This window comes from Schistocerca nitens, chromosome 1, assembly GCF_023898315.1.
Source record: "Schistocerca nitens isolate TAMUIC-IGC-003100 chromosome 1, iqSchNite1.1, whole genome shotgun sequence".
Lineage (NCBI taxonomy): Eukaryota > Metazoa > Arthropoda > Insecta > Orthoptera > Acrididae > Schistocerca > Schistocerca nitens.
The window spans coordinates 1,179,139,078-1,179,158,214 of record NC_064614.1 but is presented as its reverse complement, the minus strand read 5'-3'; the positions used below and the strand labels follow the sequence as shown (position 1 = coordinate 1,179,158,214).

At 38.8% G+C, this 19,137-nt stretch overlaps 1 protein-coding gene across 1 annotated transcript in view; it reads left to right on the top strand.

The window, feature by feature from the left end:
- LOC126233266 (glutaminase kidney isoform, mitochondrial-like) overlaps nt 1-16,064 on the top strand; it is a 122,249-nt gene extending 106,185 nt beyond the window's left edge. Inside the window, exon 6 of the mRNA XM_049942853.1 lies at nt 15,858-16,064. Within this exon, the coding sequence (XP_049798810.1) occupies nt 15,858-16,064 (207 nt within the window). The remainder of the gene's footprint in view (nt 1-15,857) is intronic.
- The last annotated feature ends 3,073 nt before the right edge of the window (nt 16,065-19,137 follow it).

The following is a 19,137-nucleotide window of genomic DNA, read 5'->3' as shown; positions in this document are numbered from 1 at the left end:
CACAGAGAATGTGATTCAGTTGCTCCAGCCATGGGTTATACAGGTTATACAGAGTCATGAGGAGAATGCTCCTCTCAGGCCAGATGGTGGGACTTTGAAATGTGGTGGGTGACAGGAGAGGTAAGACATGGGAGATCTGGATGAATCCTTCCTAAACGCCAAGAATCCTAGACCCTTCACCTGGTCAGATTCACTGATGACACCTGTGTGATCTGGATCGAGGGTGAGAGCACCCTCCCCACATTCCCCACAACCCCAATACCTTCCCCCCCCCCCCCCCCTAATGGCTACATCAGTACCTCTGTCCATATATATTTCCACTTTGACAGCTGCCACCCACTCCATACCAAGAATTCCCTTCCATACAGCCCAGCCATCTGTGGGTATCATATCTGTAGTGACAAGAGGTTCCTCTCAAAATATAACAAGAGTCTCACTAAGGTCTTCACAGACCATAATTACCCTCCCAAGCTAGTACAAAGACAGATCTCTTGTGCCTTGTCATTCCGTCACACACCACCTCCCAAAGTCCCACCATCTGGCCAGAGGGGAGCATTCCCCTCATGACTCAGAACCACTCAAGAGCTCCTAACCCCTTGCCTCATGGCTGATATCCCTGCAATAGAACTAAATGCAAGACCTGTCCCATACATTCTCCCATCACCACCTACTCCAGTCTGGTCACAAGCATCAGACCTAGATGTAAGACCTGTCTCATATATCCTGCCACCACCACCTACTCCATTCTGGTCACAAGTATCACCTATCCCATCAAAGGTCGTCATGTGATCTACAAGCTATGCTGCAACCACTATGCTGCATTCTACATGGGCATAACAACCATCAGGCTGTCTGTCAGTATAAATGGCCACCAAGAAACTGTGGCCTTCAAACATGTGAACCACCCTGCTGCTGAGCATGCCACCCAACACAATTTTCTTCATTTCAATGACTGGTTCACAGCCTCTGCCCTCTGGATCATATCCACCAACACCAGATATTCTGAACTGTGCAGTTGGGAACTGATGCTGCAATATATCCTGTGTGTCCATAGCCCTCCTGGTCTCAACCTTTGTTAGTCATTGTCCTTACCCATCTAGCTCCTTCTCTGTTCCCATGTCCGCACTGTACAGCCCTCTACTCCACCAGTGCACCTTCAGCCTTTTTACTGCCTCCTTTTCCACTATCCCCATTTCCCCTCCCTCTCTCAGACTTCCCAACTGTACCTAGCTGTTCTGCCCTCTCTCCACATCATCCCTGTACGCTCCCACAAGCCACAGTTTACTGTCCCAAACCCTTACCCTGCTACCCCTCCCCCTATTTTTGATGAAGGCATTGTTGGGTGAAAGCTCACTTTCCAACAATCTTTTTGTTGTGCCTATCTGAAACTCAGCATCTCTGCTATATGGTGAATATCAATTAACATTTTCAATATTTTTGATGTCAGATTTATAACATATTTGATGTTAATGTTTATGAGGTTATGCACTGATTTGAATAGCACCTCTTTCCTGTTATGCCACGCCAACATGCCTTGAAACATGCAGTTTTGAGAGTACATTCATTTTATGTACACCCCATCTTTAAATGTTTATATTTGCACATCTTAAACATTGTCTTAAAAACTAGATTCATTGGAAGCATATCACAAAGTTCATTATGACAAAGCATACAAACATAATAATCTTCAAAATTTCTTATAGACCAAGTGTTCTTGAACTAATGACACAATATTTGCATAATGAAAGCTATTCGATGACTGGCCGATAGTGACACATAGATGTTGACAATCTGACTGACTTGTATGATGGTGTTTATGTTTAGGTAGCTAAACAGGGACTACCTGTGGCACTGTTGATCAAGTCTATTTATGAAGTATTTATGAAAATGTCAAGAGAAACATTGAAGAGGATATAAGAATTCAGATGTCAGACACGGATATTGCAAGTGTGCCTAATACAAAATTTCTGGGGGTCTGGCTACAGGATAATCTTAGATGGGAAACTCACATTGACAACATATTAAAGAAGCTAAGTACCATGTGTTATTTAATGAGAGTGCTAGAAAACTGCTGTCATAAGGACTGTCTAATGACAGTTTACTATTCTAATATACATTCTGTCCTAAAATATGGGATCACTTTTTGGGGTAACTCGCCATCCTGCCTAAAACTCTTCAGGATGCAAAAAAGAATAGTGAGAATCATGGCTGGAATAAAAAGGAACAAACCATGTAGCCCATTATTTAAAAGGATGGGGATTCTTCCCCTTCCATGTATTTTCCTATTTGAAAGTGCAATGTTTATAAAGAAATATACAATAACAAATCCTAGTACCCTCCCCAAAAATGAAAATGTTCATCATCATAATACAAGACAGAAAACTGACTTTCATGTATTCCATACAAAAACCAGTTTGTGCCAAAAAGGAACATTACACCATGGAAAAATTATCTACAATAAATTGCCAAGAGAAATTAAAGTAACGACTGATGTAAAAAATTTTAAAGCAGCATTAAAAGAATATCTGTTGACACAATGCTTTTATAGTGTGGAAGAGTTCCTCCAAAATCCTCGAGAGTCTAAGTGATGATATGCAAATACTGTAACCATTAATATTGGCCTATAAATACATTCACATGTAATTCTCAAGTTTCTAATGGGGTTCAAGTATAAGTTGTATACCGACTTGCCCAGTATATGAAGTAAAATTCTGTGAATGTAATTCTCTAGTGTACATGTCAGTTCATAGTGTAGAAGAGTTCCTCAAAAATCCTTAGAGCTTAAGTGAGGATCATGCAAATACTTTAATCGTTAATATTGGCATATACGTGTATTCAGTTGTAAACTTCAAGTTTCTAATGTGGTCTAATTATAACTTACACATTGACTTGCCCAGTATATGGAGTGCTGTAAAATTTTGTGAACATAATTTTCTAGTTTCTAAAGTGTTTTAATTGTAAGATATACTTTGACCTGTCCAATATCTGATGTGCTGGACTGTACATGTAAGATTTACTGGACCAATAAATACAATACAATACAATACAAAAATCATAAAACTAGAAAGTGGCAAAAATCATAGATGGTACATGGTTTCTGTTTATGCAAAAATTTCCAGACCCCTCCAAAATGTTTTGAGAAGATGAAATTTTCCAAATAGAATAAATAACAAAATGAGAAATTATTGTAGTGAAAGTAGGCACTTTTTGAATCAGAAAACCTGAGCTGCAAAAATATGGTACTGTGGGAAACACTGATCTGCAGTCAGTACAGTAAGCATTTGTTAGCATTAAGAAGACACACTTTATTATAACTCAGTAATAAATATATGAAACAAATGAAAGCAATTGATACACAACATCCCAGGTTCAAAAGCCATAGAATCATAAAGAAACATATTCTACACTTCAGTTCTTCAGTGATTGCTTTTGACTACTCATGTTGCCACACATGCCTTCCCCTGTCCCTCTTCACTTTCCACAGTGGAAAGCTCCTCGAATAAAGAGGTATTTGTGATGTACAACTCTACCACCTCTAGTAAGGAGAAGCTGGTTGCATGTCCGACAGTCTGGTCTGGTGACAGTATAGTTTTGCCAGTGACTGTATCTTGCAATCTGTCAGGTGATAGCAGGGGATCTGCCCTCAAGCATCATCTGCTGAAGCAAGTAGGATTATTTAATCCCTTCTGTGGTGTCACCGCCAGACACCACACTTGCTAGGTGGTAGCCTTTAAATTGGCCGTGGTCCGTTAGTGTACGTCGGACCCGCGTGTCGCCACTATCAGTGATTGCAGACCGAGCGCCGCCACACGGCAGGTCTAGAGAGACTTCCTAGCACTCACCCCAGTTGTACAGCCGACTTTGCTAGTGATGGTTCACTGACAAATTACGCTCTCATTTGCCGAGATGATAGTTAGCATAGCCTTCAGCTACGTCATTTGCTACGACCTAGCAAGGCACCATTATCATTTGTTATTTATCTTGGGATGCATGTACAGTCAGACCGATGTTCACCAATTATGGATTAAAGTTAAGTATTCCAGCAGCTACGTACTTTTCTTGATAGTATAATTTCCTTGTCATTTTCCAGACCTCACGCCAGCCTGCGTGAGCTTAAACGCGTGCCTTTCGGCTTCCTCCAAACCCCGTGAATTGGCTCCTGCCAATTCACAACACCTTCCAAGGACACTGTAATAGACTTATGATTCACTAATATCATTACAGTCCATTCATTCCTTGTTAATATGGGATACGGAGTAATTTACAGTGTTAACAACACTGCTTTGACAGAGTCTATATGTAACATAACATGAGAACATATGACACATCTGGAGGCCCTAGTGTACAGAGATGGCAAGGACACTGGAGTCTTATGAAATCTGAAGACACATCTCTTGACTTGCTGCAGTAGGCATGAAAGTTTTCAGGTTAAGAGCTGCCACTATTGCTGCTTGTCTATCATTCATCAAGTGCAAGAGGTGCAGAATGAGTGGTGTGCAATAAGAGGATGGAATCCCATAAACTGTATTTTAACTTGTCAAATAGATGCAACACTACATGTACCTAGTGACAGGGCATTGTTCTTTTAAATCTGGTCCTGACAACATGACACTGAGGGGCTGCCAGTGAGGTTGCTGCATGAGGTAGATGGCATCTATAGAAGTTTTTGCCATACCTAGAAAATGGCATAGGTGTTTGCAGGTATCTGTAAATGGTGCAGACTGAATCATGTGAGCCTTATGCTGTGAATGTACAATGACAGAAGAAATAACCAAGTGACCTCAGAAATTCACTTTCTTCTGCCAAAGAGCATATTTGTCTTTGTTTATCTGAAAGCCTATCAAAAATCATTTGTAAATGTCTGTTATGTTGTGCTGGAGATTTTGGGAACACTAGTAAATCATCAAAATATGCAAAACAGCAGGGCACACCATGTGCCAGTTTATCAGCAAAGCACTGTCACACCTGAGCAGCATTTTTGACCGAATGGTATGCAGGCCTGCTCAAGCAGTCAAAATGGTGTGAAAATGGCCATTTTTGTTGTGTCTGCCAGTGCCACAGACACCTGGCAGTACGTCTTCTTGAAATCCATCTTGCTGAATATCTTGGCACTCACTAATGTATGTGTAATGTCCTGTATGTTGAGAACAGGCTGTCAGTCTGAAGTTGTGCATGCATTCAAAGCATGATAGTCACTGCAAGGTATCCAGGCACATCCTCCTTCTTCAAAAGGTGTAAGCACAATGCTCAAGGACTGGCAAAGTGGTGGATAATCCCTTCAATTAGTAACTCATCAAACTCATTGTTTGCTGCAGCACTAACTTGGGAACCTTGAAGGTGACCGGTGGTCCCAGAGCAGTTGGAATGTGATGGATCGTGTTTTGTGTGACATAAGAGGTAGGTACAAGTTGCTATTTATGATCAAGGTAGCAAAGAGAGGGTGGGATTAAGAGATGTTTTCACTTACTCTCAAAATTTCTGCTTCGGCCTTCTCCAGCTCTTTGCCCCTCTCACAGGAACATAACACTGTGCTCTCCTTGACAATGTTTATTTTCATTTCTCTAAGGGCTGATAACTTTTCATGTAAATCACTGTAAGTGCACACTAATATATGAAGTTCCTCTGTCAAAGAAGTTTGGATCTTGTGGGCCAAGCCATCAGAGTCCAACTTATTTGTCACTGCACCTGCTGCAGAAGTGTCACAGAATATATTGTGTAGTTGCCGATCATGGAGAAACGTACAGTTTAGGGTGTGAGAGCTGTTTCAAGAACCTATACATCCATAAACCATTCATAAATACATGTGCTTGGCAGATGGAAAACTCTGTGTTAAAATGGTGCAAGAAATCACACCAAGAATGGGTTTGATGACATCAACTATTAGGAAAGTCCACCGTAATGTGTTATCAAAACTTGACATTTCCAATGGTGGATGTGAATTTAGCTTCTTTAGATGGTTTGACAGAAGCTTTTTCTGTATTATATGAAGCAATAGACCAATTGGTGGATAGGAACTTCTTCACAAAGTGACTGATCATGCCTACACCCACTAACTGCTGTTGTTTGTGTAGCTGCAAGGAGAAATGCACTTTCTTGCCCATTGTCAGAATTGGAAATGATACCATCACCACTTGTTCAGTTGTTTGTTGACATCATGGTGAACATTCCACCAGATGCTGGGCTGTTATAGGTTAGCACTGTTTCTATAGTTTCTTGAACTGTGCTAGAGAGTGTTCAGGTCACACTGGAGTATCCAGATATGTTCTGATAGTGGGAGCTGCTGCCCTTTAGTGATGTCTGAAGCAACTATTCCTGCATTGCCATTACCAGTTTGTGCAACCAAATTTTATACATTTAATCAGCTACATGCAACTGAGAATGCAAGTCTGTAGTGTTATTTGGTGTTACTGGTGCATAAGTCCATAGCATTTTTCAGTAAGTTTAATAAGCACAATAGATACACATAACAGACTTTAGTCATCAATAATGCATTCTCCTTCATTATTTACAGCAGTCTACCAAAGCTGGCATAACTTTTTGATACTGTGACTGCAGTAATTACATGGTTTGAGGTGAAGAGCTTGTTGAGCCATGTTCAGAACACATTTTCATCTGGAAAGGAAATTCATTGAAGGTTGTTAGATAGGGATTGAAAAAGGTGAAAATCTGGAGCACAAGATCATATGAAAAAGTTGTGTGGTGGAATGACTTCCCAAACCAACTCCTGTATAGTGGCTTTTTTCAATCCAGCAGAATGTTGGTGTGTGTTATTGTGGAGTAACATCACTTCACACAATCTTCCTGGTTGTTACTCTCGTACTGCATCTGGAAGGTGTCTTGGTCATTGACAATAAATGTCAGCAGTGATGTTTATATCTTGGGGATGCTATTCATAGTAAAGCACTCTGTTGCTGTTCCACCAGATGCATAACATTAACTTTTGTGGATGTATGCAGGTATTTGTACTGGGAATTGTTGCTTTGTTTGGGCTCAACCATTCCTTTCCTTTCTGTTGGTTTGTGTAAAGACATCAGGTTATCTTATTACCAGTAATAATACAGGACAATAATGGTTGATGTCATTCATGAGACAATTGATGATGAGCAAGCAGGAAAATCACTGATTTTTGTAACTTTGGTTTTGAGCCTGCTGTACCTATAGACTGAATCTTTGAACCTTCCTCATTGCATGAAAATATCGCATGATGGTGAAATGATCACAGTTCATTGTATTTTCCAGTTCTTGAATAGACTGATGTAGATCATGGTGGATTAGTGTGTTTAAATGATCTGCATCAAACCCTGAGTGATTTCCTGAACATGGAGAGTCACTAATGTCAAAATGATCCTCCTCAAAATGAGAAAACATTTTCTTGCCATGCTCTGTGTAATAGCATTATCCCAATATATAATCCAAATGTATCTCGCTGCCTCCACTGCTGTCGTCCTTCTATACAACTCAAACAGAATAATATGTAAGAAATGTTCCAAGTTCTCCACTTGGCACAATCAATAAATAAACCCATAGCACAAGGAAATTCAATCTGCAAAAGAAAAACCCTCCAAACTTATGCACCAACCTACTATTTGAAACAACAGTACATTTAATAGTGAAAGACAGCAGAACCACAGTTGTTTTAAGGGTGCCCATGAAACTTCTTATTCAGTCATTATTGCTTTTAGAGGAAGCCAACAACCCCACTTTTTAACACTTATTGAATGCATAGGTGTCTTCATTTCAAACATGGTGAAGCATGTGATCCTTACTTGCACACTTTGGGAATGTCTTGAACAACAACAGAAACAAAAGAGTTTTGAGTCTCTGAAACACTATTGGTAAGCACAAACTATAAATTATCATTACATACAGCACAGGGAGAAAATGAAAGTTCCAGTATTTTGAACCTCAGGTCTGGCTGCTGAGGCATGTATGGCAAAAAGACAATTTTGCTATACAGCATGGAAGATGTGATGTAGCTCATCAGTAAATAGTCCACAGGCTGTGTATTACATAAATTTTCTGGCATACATCTGGTGACTAGAAATGCCTGAGGAACAGGATCAGTAAGCCCTCTGTCCACATTGTGCAATAAGTTTTCCAATGAGATGCACCTGTTTTAGTTTGCATTGTAATTTCACAGATGATGTGGTTCTCATGATCCATGGCTTTTTACAGTGTCACCATTTGTGGGAAATTGTTAATATTGAGCTCACACACTTTAATGCAACTCAATAGCAGAAAAAAATTTAACAGCACATATATACTCAGAAGAATGCATGACACAATGCTGTCTTCTAAAATGATTTATTACAACCAGTTTGAGTCATTGGAATCCTCATAATTCTGTACAAATGACAAAAAAGAAGAAAAATCAATGAACCTCAGAACAGGATAACAGCAGTACCACTCTTCATTAAATTCAGTTTTGTGCAATGGTATACTAGAATTGCCTGCTGTGCTGTGATCAGCAATGAGATGAACATTTATTTCAGGTACCCATTGTCATCATAAATTATAGTATTAGTAGATATGTGTAACACAATAAACATAATAAATTTCAGTGAAATAAAGCCTGAATAACAAATTATCTATTTTATGCAACTATTGTATGTGTGATCTTAACTAAACAACATTGAACAAAGAAAAAAAACATTATGTCAATATGGAAACAATGGATCACTCATCATCAAATAGAGGAGGCATTTCTTCTCAGACAGGCGTAATGAAAATAGTACTTGAAACATTTAACCTTTCAGACAAAGTCTTTCCTCAGAAATAAAGCTCTCACACATTCGCACAACAACTCATACATTCATAACTACTAGGGGAATCTATGCTTTTGGTGTTGCTGTTATTCCGTTGATATCAGAAGTCATATAAGAATGAGTAGGACAGTATCATCTTGCCCTGTTACTCCGAACAAAATTTGTTCAAAAAGTCTTTTGAATGTAGCTGTGGCAGCTATTCCTAACAAAATGAACTCTCTTTACAATGATGGGACAGTTAATTCCATGCACTCCTCTTGACATGTTAATGTAGCTAGGTTTTCCACAGCTGTTCTCAATGAAGGAACATTATGCATCACTTCAGGGCAGGATGTAGTTCTGAAAAGCTCACCAAGGGGAGTATATTTGATATTAACAGAATGACAGATGAGGGTGTACCATTGCAAAACAGAGAATTAGTAGTGATCAATAGAAAATAACTTACTGAAAAGTCATTTATAGCTCATTCAAACAATTTGTAATCCTTTCCATTTGTCTCTCTCAGCACTTCACTAGAAAACATTATTGTGCAAAATTTCAACCATATTTTTTAGACTTGACCCAGCCCCAGATCTAAGACATTTCCTAACTGGGGCAAAAACTTGATAGTGGCACCCCCACAGATGTTTCAAAAATATGTTAATTTTGTAGTGCACATCTCTCTGAAGAGTTTGATACACAGACATAAAACATATATGTTTGAGGAAATGTAAGACACATTATTCTGTCTAAAGTGTGCCAAAGTGCAGTGCCATGCCTCTTCACACATCATTCTCCTATCACACATCACTTTATTTTGCTCTGTGGAATTCAAACATGTATATTTTGTAATGGAAGCCATTGAACCTATATTCAGGACAGTGGAAATTAAAATGTCCTATGGTGCCTGTCTAGCTCCCAGTCAGCTGGTTTTACATCCTACCCCTCTAAAAAAAAAAACTCATAACTAATACTGGGTGGGATTATTTGTGGCCAGGAAAAAAGGAACTCTTCAGAAAATTTGCACTCTTTATTGTTTATTAGCTGATAACTTTCTTTTCATGTGACATAAAATTAAATATAGGAAAAATAAAACTAGTCAAGACAAGAGACAAGCAAGACAGGACATATTTCTTCAATCCTTAGGTACCAGCATTTTTTTTTCTCTCCAATCTTCCTACAGCTTTATGTGGTGTGCTTTCCTTTCTGCAAAGGAATCTATTACCTCATCAAAGTTCGTCAAACGTTTTGCTACATAAAAACTCAAAATGTCATTATCTAATAAAGCTGTTAATACGAATAGTACCCAAGACTGGTGTGGTTTCTTGATTTGCTTACATGTATTTTGTAACTGCCTGCAGATAAAATGAAATAGACCTTTCTAATACTGCAGCAATTGTAACACATGCCAAATAAGTGAGACTGTTTTGGCACAAATGTTTATTTTTATCTACCTCATTTACATAAATACCATGACAGAACATAATTCATGAAGTGCCAATATCAAATGCCTATTAGGCCAACTACAAGAAAAATGTTTTATGTTAGGAAATAGTTTCACATTTCATTCGTATGCTCCAGTTTCTCAAGCATGAGATCAAAAAGTAGTAGTAGTACGAAATTCGTATACAAATTTGGAATTGTCTTATTCTTCCATATAATGTGTATGATGTCCATATTTCTTCTTCTTCCTCATTCTAACAAAAGCCCTTGGTAATGTAGAAATCTGGCAAAAATTATCTGTTAAAATTTCATTTTCTTGGATACACCAAGAAGATAATATGTTATCTTTCTTAGCTGTTATTCCTGTTAGTTACTTATTTCCACTCTGGCAGTCTGTATCTATGAATTTCACTAATAATTATAGCAACACTTATCATTCACACACCAAATCAACCACATAAACGAACAGCATTTGACATTCACTCATTTGGGTTTATTTGATCCATCTCATATAGCCTCATCCCCGTTTGTCTGCGGGAAAGTTTTTTTTATTTCTGATGTGATTGGTATTCCCTTGCCAGAGACATCACATACCCCATGCACACTTTCAAAAATCATCTTATGATTCGTTCAAAAATCAATGTAGAATATGTTCAAAAATGTCCAAAAACCACCAGGAATGCATTTCAAAATCATATGAATTATCAATAGACCAACATGCGCTGGATGCTAGGCACTTTATGAAACAAGGTTTTTCTTATTCAAGAATATGATTTTGATGCCTCCTGAAATTGCCACATGGGGCAAATACCCTGTGCCTGACTTGACCGAACATTCCCTTGTAATATGGTAATTGATTAAAAATAGTTTCATGCTAGTGTGTCAGCAAGACAAGTTAAACTCTGATTAAAATAACTTTCTGACTGCTGTTCCAGTGTGTCAGATGGTAGGGGCCAGCCATCAGCTAATCATAGCTCTTTCTCCCAACTCCGCGCGCATACTGTGTTACTTGGTTTGTAGATACAATAACACTGCCTCCCACCACCACCACCACTGCAGATTGTAAGCCATAAATTAATTTTAGTCAGAGTATAGCAATATTTCATAGAGTTCCTCCTGGTTCCATGGCTCAATTTTATCCTTCTCTTGGGCAAGTTAAACATGAAAAATTTTGAATCTTTGTGATACAGTTTTAAATGTGACTAACAAAATGCCACTGTATTTGTCAGTGATTAAAATTATGTATCTTTTTATGCTACTTACAAGAGTGTCCTGCTCTCATGTAAACATAACAACTTGTTGTTGTTGTTGTGGCCTTCAGTCCAGAGACTGGTTTGATGCAGCTCTCCATGCTACTCTATCCTGTGCAAGCTTCTTCATCTCCCAGTACCTAATGCAACCCACATCTTTCAGAATCTGCTTGGTGTATTCATATCCTGGTCTCCCTCTACGATTTTTACCCTCCACACTGCCCTCCAGTACCAAATCGGTGATCCCTTGATGCCTCAGAACATGTCCTACCAACCAGTCCCTTCTTCTAGTCAAGTTGTGCCACAAACTTCTCTTCTCCCCAATGCTATTCAACACCTTCTTATTAGTTATGTGATCTACCCATCTAATCTTCAGCATTCTTCTGTAGCACCACCTTTTGAAAGCTTCTATTCTCTTCTACACTCCATACAAATACTTTCAGAAACGACTTCCTGACACTTAAATCTATACTCGACGTTAACAAATTTCTCTTCTTCAGAAATGCTTTCCTTGCCATTGCCAGTCTACAATTTATATCCTCTCTACTTTGACCATCATCAGTTATTTTGCTCCCCAAATAGCAAAACTCCTTTACTACTTTAAGTATCTCATTTCCTAATCTAATACCCTCAGCATGACCTGACTTAATTTGACTACATTCCATTATCCTCGCTTTGCTTTTGTTGATGTTCATCTTGTATCCTCCTTTCAAGACACTATCCATTCCATTCAACTGCTCTTCCAAGTCTTTTGCTGTCTCTGACAGAATTACAATGTCATCGGTGAACCTCAAAGTTTTTATTTCTTCTCCATGGATTTTAATACCTACTCCGAATTTTTCTTTTGTTTCCTTCACTGCTTGCTCAATATACAGATTGAATAACATCAGGGAGAGGCTACAATCTTGTCTCACTCCCTTCCCAACCACTGCTTCCCTTTCATGCCCCTCAACTCTTATAACTGCCATTTTGTTTCTATACAAATTGTAAATAGCCTTTTGCTCCCTGTATTTTACCCCTGCCACCTTCAGAATTTGAAAGAGAGTATTCCAGTCAACATTGTCAAAAGCTTTCTCTAAGTCTACAAATGCTAGAAATGTAGGTTTACCTTTCCTTAATCTAGCTTCTAAGATAAGTCGTAGGGTCAGTAGTGCCTCACGTGTCACAATATTTCTATGGAGTCCAAACTGATCTTCCCCTAGGTTGGCTTCTACTAGTTTTTCCATTAGTCTGTAAAGAATTTGCATTAGTATTTTGCAGCCGTGGCTTATTAAACTGATAGTTCGGTAATTTTCACATCTGTCAACACCTGCTTTCTTTGGGATTGGAATTATTATATTCTTCTTGAAGTCTGAGGAAATTTCGCCTGTCTCATACATCTTGCTCACCAGATGGTAGTGTTTTGTCATGACTGGCTCTCCCAAGGCCATCAGTAGTTCTAATGGAATGTTGTCGACTCCCGGGGCCTTGTTTCAACTCAGGTCTTTCAGTGCTCTGTCAAACTCTTCACGCAGTATCATATCTCCCATTTCATCTTCATCTACATCCTCTTCCATTTCCATAATATTCTCCTCAAGTATATCGCTCTTGTATAGACCCTCTATATACTCCTTCCACCTTTCAGCTTTCCCTTCTTAGCTTAGAACTGGGTTGCCATCTGAGCTCTTAATATTCATACAAGTGGTTATCTTTTCTCCAAAGGTCTCTTTAATTTTCCTGTAGGCAGTATCTATCTTACCCCTAGTGAGATAAGCCTCTACATCCTTACATTTATCCTCTAGCCATCCCTGCTTAGCCATTTTGCACTTCCTGTCGATCTCATTTTTGAGACGTTTGTATTCCTTTTTGCCTGCTTCATTTACTGCATTTTTATATTTTCTTCTTTCATCAATTAAATTCAATATTTCTTCTGTTACACAAGGATTTCTACTAGCCCTCGTCTTTTTACCTACTTGATCCTCTGCTGCCTTCACTACTTCATCCCTCAAAGCTACCCATTCTTCTTCTACTGTATTTATTTCCCCCATTCCTGCCATTTGTTCCCTTACACTCTCCCTGAAACTCTGTACAACCTCTGGTTTAGTCAGTTTATCCAGGTCCCATCTCCTTAAATTCCCACCTTTTTGCACTTTCTTCAGTTTTAATCTACAGTTCATAACCAATAGATTGTGGTCAGAGTCCACATCTGCCCCTGGAAATGTCTTACAATTTAAAACCTGGTTCCTAAACCTCTGTCTTACCATTATATAATCTATCTGAAATCTGCCAGTATCTCCAGGTTTCTTCCATGTATACAATCTTCTTTTATGATTCTTGAACCAAGTGTTAGCTATGATTAAGTTGTGCTCTGTGCAAAATTCTACCAGGCGGTTTCCTCTTTCATTTCTTAGCCCCAATCCATATCCTCCTACTACGTTTCCTTCTCTCCCTTTTCCTACTACCAAATTCCAGTCACCCATGACTATTAAATTTTCGTCTCCCTTCACTATCTGAATAATTTCTTTTATTTCGTCATACATTTCTTCAATTTCTTTGTCATCTGCAGAGCTAGTTGGCATATAAACTTGTACTACTGTAGTAGGCGTGGGCCTGATGTCTATCTTGGCCACAATAATGCGTTCACTATGCTGTTTGTAGTAGCTTACCTGCATTCCTATTTTTTATTCATTATTAAACCTACTCCTGCATTACCCCTATTTGACTTTGTATTTATAACCCTGTATTCGCCTGACCAAAAGTCTTGTTCCTCCTGACACCGAACTCACTAATTCCCACTATATCTAGTGATTTCCCTAAATCGCTCCAGGCAAATGCCGGGATGGTTCCTTTCAAAGGGCACGGCCGACTTCCTTCCCTGTCCTTCCCTAACCCGATGAGACCGATGACCTCGCTGTCTGGTCTCCTTCCCCAACACAACCAACCAACCCACTATATCTATCTTTAACCTATCCATTTCCCTTTTTAAATTTTCTAACCTACCTGCCCGATTAAGGGATCTGACTTTCCATGCTCCGATCTGTAGAACGCCAGTTTTCTTTCTCCTGATAACGACATCCTCTTGAGTAGTCCCTGCCCGGAGATCCGAATGGGGGACTATTTTACCTCCGGAATATTTTACCCAAGAGGATGCAATAATCATTAACCATACAGTAAAGCTGCATGCCCTCGGGAAAAATTATGGCTGTAGTTTCCCCTTGCTTTCAACCGTTCGCAGTACCAGCACAGCAAGGCTGTTGTGGTTAGTGTTACAAGGCCAGATCAGTCAATCATCCAGACTGTTGCCCCTGCAACTACAGAAAAGGCTGCTGCCCCTCTTCAGGAACCACACATTTGTCTGGCCTCTCAACAGATACCCCTCCGTTGTGGTTGCACATATGGTACAGCTTTCTGTATTGCTGAGGCACACAAGCCTCCCCACCAAGGGCAAGGTCCATGGTTCATGGGGTAGGGGGACATAACAACTTAACAGTGTTATAAAAATAGCAAAACTTGTCTTACAATGCACACATGTGTCATGTGATACTCAATATGTTCAGTTTCTGTCAAATTATAATTGTTTTATAAATAAAAGTAGTTCTGAATGTTACAATGTTTTTCTGCAGATAAAATGTGGAATGCTGTGACAGAGCTTTATTTTGATTACATTTATGACAGAAACTTCAAGAATATTTAGAAAGAAATGTTAATGCCCATAAAAAGCATCCATACTAAAATTATAAACGCAAAATAACTGTCTCTCTTATGTTTCTGTGGCTAAACTACTGAAACCATTTCAATGAAATTTGGTATGGAGATAGCCTGTAGCGTGAGCCTGGGGGAAAATCATTGGCCACTTAGAAAGTGTGTAGTATAAGATATTTATTGATTTGAAGACTATAACACGAATTAGGGAAACATAGTTACTCTTTGATAAAACTATGTACTCTTTGACTTTGGATCTGGATCATATTTGTGGAAATGCTTTTATTGGTTGATATGTTGTACATATGCATAATTTACACATTGCATTTTGTGTAGTTACTTCAATAACATAATGCATAGATGCACATTCCTGCCCACATATCCGTATGCACCACTTGGGAGCAATGCAGCGTGTTCTGCTACATCATGCTTTGAGGCAGTTGAACAGGGGGAGGGGGTGCATGGTCAGCTATGCAGCTATGCGTACCTGAACAGGCAGACACATAAGGGCAGCTGATGTTGCACGTACAATAGATTACTTACACACCATCACTCATTATAATGAAACTACTGATACGTGAGTGCAGCCACATGTAACAGTAATAGAACAGATTTCATAAGTTATACATACTATCTTCTGATTCTAGGTCATGAAATTTTGCTTGGCTATGTTAAATACTAGATTGTTAATATCTTGCATTAATAGTCCCAAACCACTTACTATTGTGACATTTTGCAGGAACTTCTAAGAGAATACACATTTCATCCATATGAGCAACTTGGACATGCAATAGTCAATAAAAAACACCCTCTAAAATTGCAAACAGGATTAGATGAAATGAGTATAATAAAATTACTCTTTTATGCTGCAATGGGAGATTTGCTAGCACTAAAAAGGTATAGTAATAAACTAAAATTATTAACAAGTCTTTGTTTCTCAATATGATAATATATTATTAATAATCAGTTTCAGCTGTAACACACCAAATGGTTATTTATTACAGTTTATTAACTAAATGTCACTTCTACTTTCTGTATTTCATTTCTATGTACTTTTCTTTCTTCTTTTTCCTGCTCTTGTCCTGTGTCTTCATGGGGTAGGCCTGTTAATATGGATTTGGCAATGTTAGTGGTAGAGGATTGCCAGATGTTCTTTCTGTTGCTTTCCCTCCTTCCCCTGCCCTGCCCCCCTCTTCTTCCTCTCCATGGTATTCACCTAGTTTCATCTGGCAACCATGTAAAATCCATATCCAGGCTGACTGGCACAGTAGCCCTTGGCCCGTGTTATTAATCCAATGAGTGGATCTGAACCGGGCATGGTGCATCTTCCTGAATCCCAGAAGTGGCATGTTAACATGCATGGCAATATGACTGGGTTTCATTTCGGTGTACCATAATGTTATTATTTGATGATGGAAATTCAGAAGGCAAAATATTCAGTATTGTTGTTAGTCACATAAAAAAGTAAAAGTGATGACACAGTGCTTGCTTTTGGAATTATTAGTTTTTTCCAGAGGGAGGGAAGAGGTTAAAATGCATTACAGCTATCTGCACAAACGTTCTATTGGGGACAGATCTGGCCATCTTGTTGGCCACAGGAGTACTTCAACATCATGCAGGATGTTCATAGAGACATGTGCCATGTGTGGATGAATATTGTCCTGTTGAAAAACGACAGCATGGGAGGGAACACGTGAGTGCCCTGGTTGGCCATGATGTACCGTTGTGGTATCAGAGTTCCCTCAATCACTACCAACCTTGAACTGAAGTCATGCCCAATGGCTTCCGATGCCATGACACCAGGAGTACCATCACTGTGCCTCTCTAAAACATTGGAATAATGGGACCTTGCTCTATGTCATTGATGATGGTCATCTGAGGTAGAGCAGAACCTTGATTCTTCTCTTAATGTGATGTGATGTCATCCATGCTTCCTGGTCATAGCACCTCTCAAAACATTGCCAATTTTGTGTGTGTGTGAATTTATAAGGGACCAAACTGATGAGATCATCAGTCCCTAGACTTACACATCTACTTAAACTAACTTACGCTAACACACCCATGCCCGAGGGAGAATTTGAACCTCCAGTGGGAGGGGCTGCGCAGTCTATGACATGGTGCCTTTAGCAGCGTGTCGTGTTCCCGTGCTGTCCAACATCAGGCCTCCGTCATCTCCAAATGCCCCACAAATCTGGATATTGCATGATTTGACCAGCTGGTCAAATGTAGACCCCATGAAACTCTGTCTGGTGCTGCTAATGGTGTCTCACATAAGTATACGGCATCTGTATGTCCTTTGCAGTGGTCATTCAACATGTGATACACCCTTTCTCTACCCTAACTAGGTGTGGTAACAACACTAGACATGAACAACCCTAATGCAATCTGATGACTAGTCTAGCTGTCACATAGAATTGCTGTTCTAATCATTTACATATGCAGCAGTGCTATGAATGTCAACAAAGTTGCACTGACACCAAATCATGTCTTCTGGGTGCTTCACTTTTTTTGTCAGGCAGGGTTTATCATTTTGTACTTCTATTATGGCAAGAGAAATAGAGAAAATTTGTTAAACATGGAAGGCCCACCATAATATGCATGAAAAAACCTAGTATAAAATCTGAAGCTAGTACACTTGGACATATCATAGATATGTGCCAAGAAGAATGGCTCAGGCCTTTTGCATTGTGATAGTGCATAACAATCAAAGAAAAGTGGTTTGCTCTCTCAATGATGCAAGTGCTGTTGTAATTCTGTTACCATCTGCTTAGGGTATCTCATTAGATACTGTACAAATAGTTGAATATCATGAATGAATGTAACATTATTTGGAAGGTTTAAGAATTTTTATAATTTTAGGAAAATTCATTTGCCCAACACCACATTTCAATAAAAATGTTCTTGTTGATATATTTGTTTTATATGTTTACAGACAATTAAAGAAAACAGACAGTTTAGTTGTGCATTGTAGATGTAACTAAATATACTGACAAATTCAGGCAGCATACCAATCCTGCTTTCAAAAGTATTATTAATATTTTTGGCAGCTTTTCTCATTTTGTCAGAAATAGGATATTAACGTAAAAAACATTAGCCAACCCTTTAAGATTGTTAACATATGGTTACTGTCAATGTTTGTGTAGCACAAGAAATAATTAAGATGACTTATTCTCAGTATCAATGGTAAATGTAGTTGTAAATGCAGAATACTCAATTCTACTAACACGTAATGATGTTCTCTGATATGAAAGGTTGCAAATTAGAAAGTACAACACTATTGAAGCCACCTTGATTGAGCTGTGCTATTTTCAATAAAAAGAAATGTACTTTTCTTGGGCGCTTTGGCCCCAGACACTTTAGTTTTCTGAGGACCTATCATTATTAGAATATTATGTTTCATGTACCTTTCGTCGTTTGCAGATGCGCAGTGCCGCTCTGCAACACGAAGCCGAAATGCTGTGTGAAGGTGCACCAAAATCTTGATGGTTACATAAAAGGCTTTGATTGTTGTGCAAGTAATGTTAATTTCTTTTCCACTGTGAGTTTAAGCAGTCTGGCATGTTTGTGTTTAACATATTAGACATGAAATGTAGCGAAGCTAAATGTTGTGCACATTAAAATTCAACCAGCTTCATTGTTCTGTTAATGAGAAGAGACTCTGGGTTTTCTGTGAGGTTTGCATTGAGATCTTGTTATAGAACTGATTAAAATTCTTTGAAAGCTATTTTCTATTTACATATCAGTTACAACTTTTTTCTTTTTCTTTGTGTGTGTGTGTGTGTGTGTGTGTGTGTGTGTGTGTGTGTGTGTGTGTGTGTGTGTAGTGGGTTGTGTGAGACCTGATCCATGCTGACTGGCCTAGGCTAACACAAAAACTGTTTCTGCAATGAAATATTAATTCACTTTCAAGTGAAACTCTTAAAGAGATAATTCTCAGCGAGTGAGTTCCTATTTTTAAGCCATGTGGCGTAATGAAAAACTTAAAATTATGTTCTCGCCATAATGTGCTTGCCCGTGAT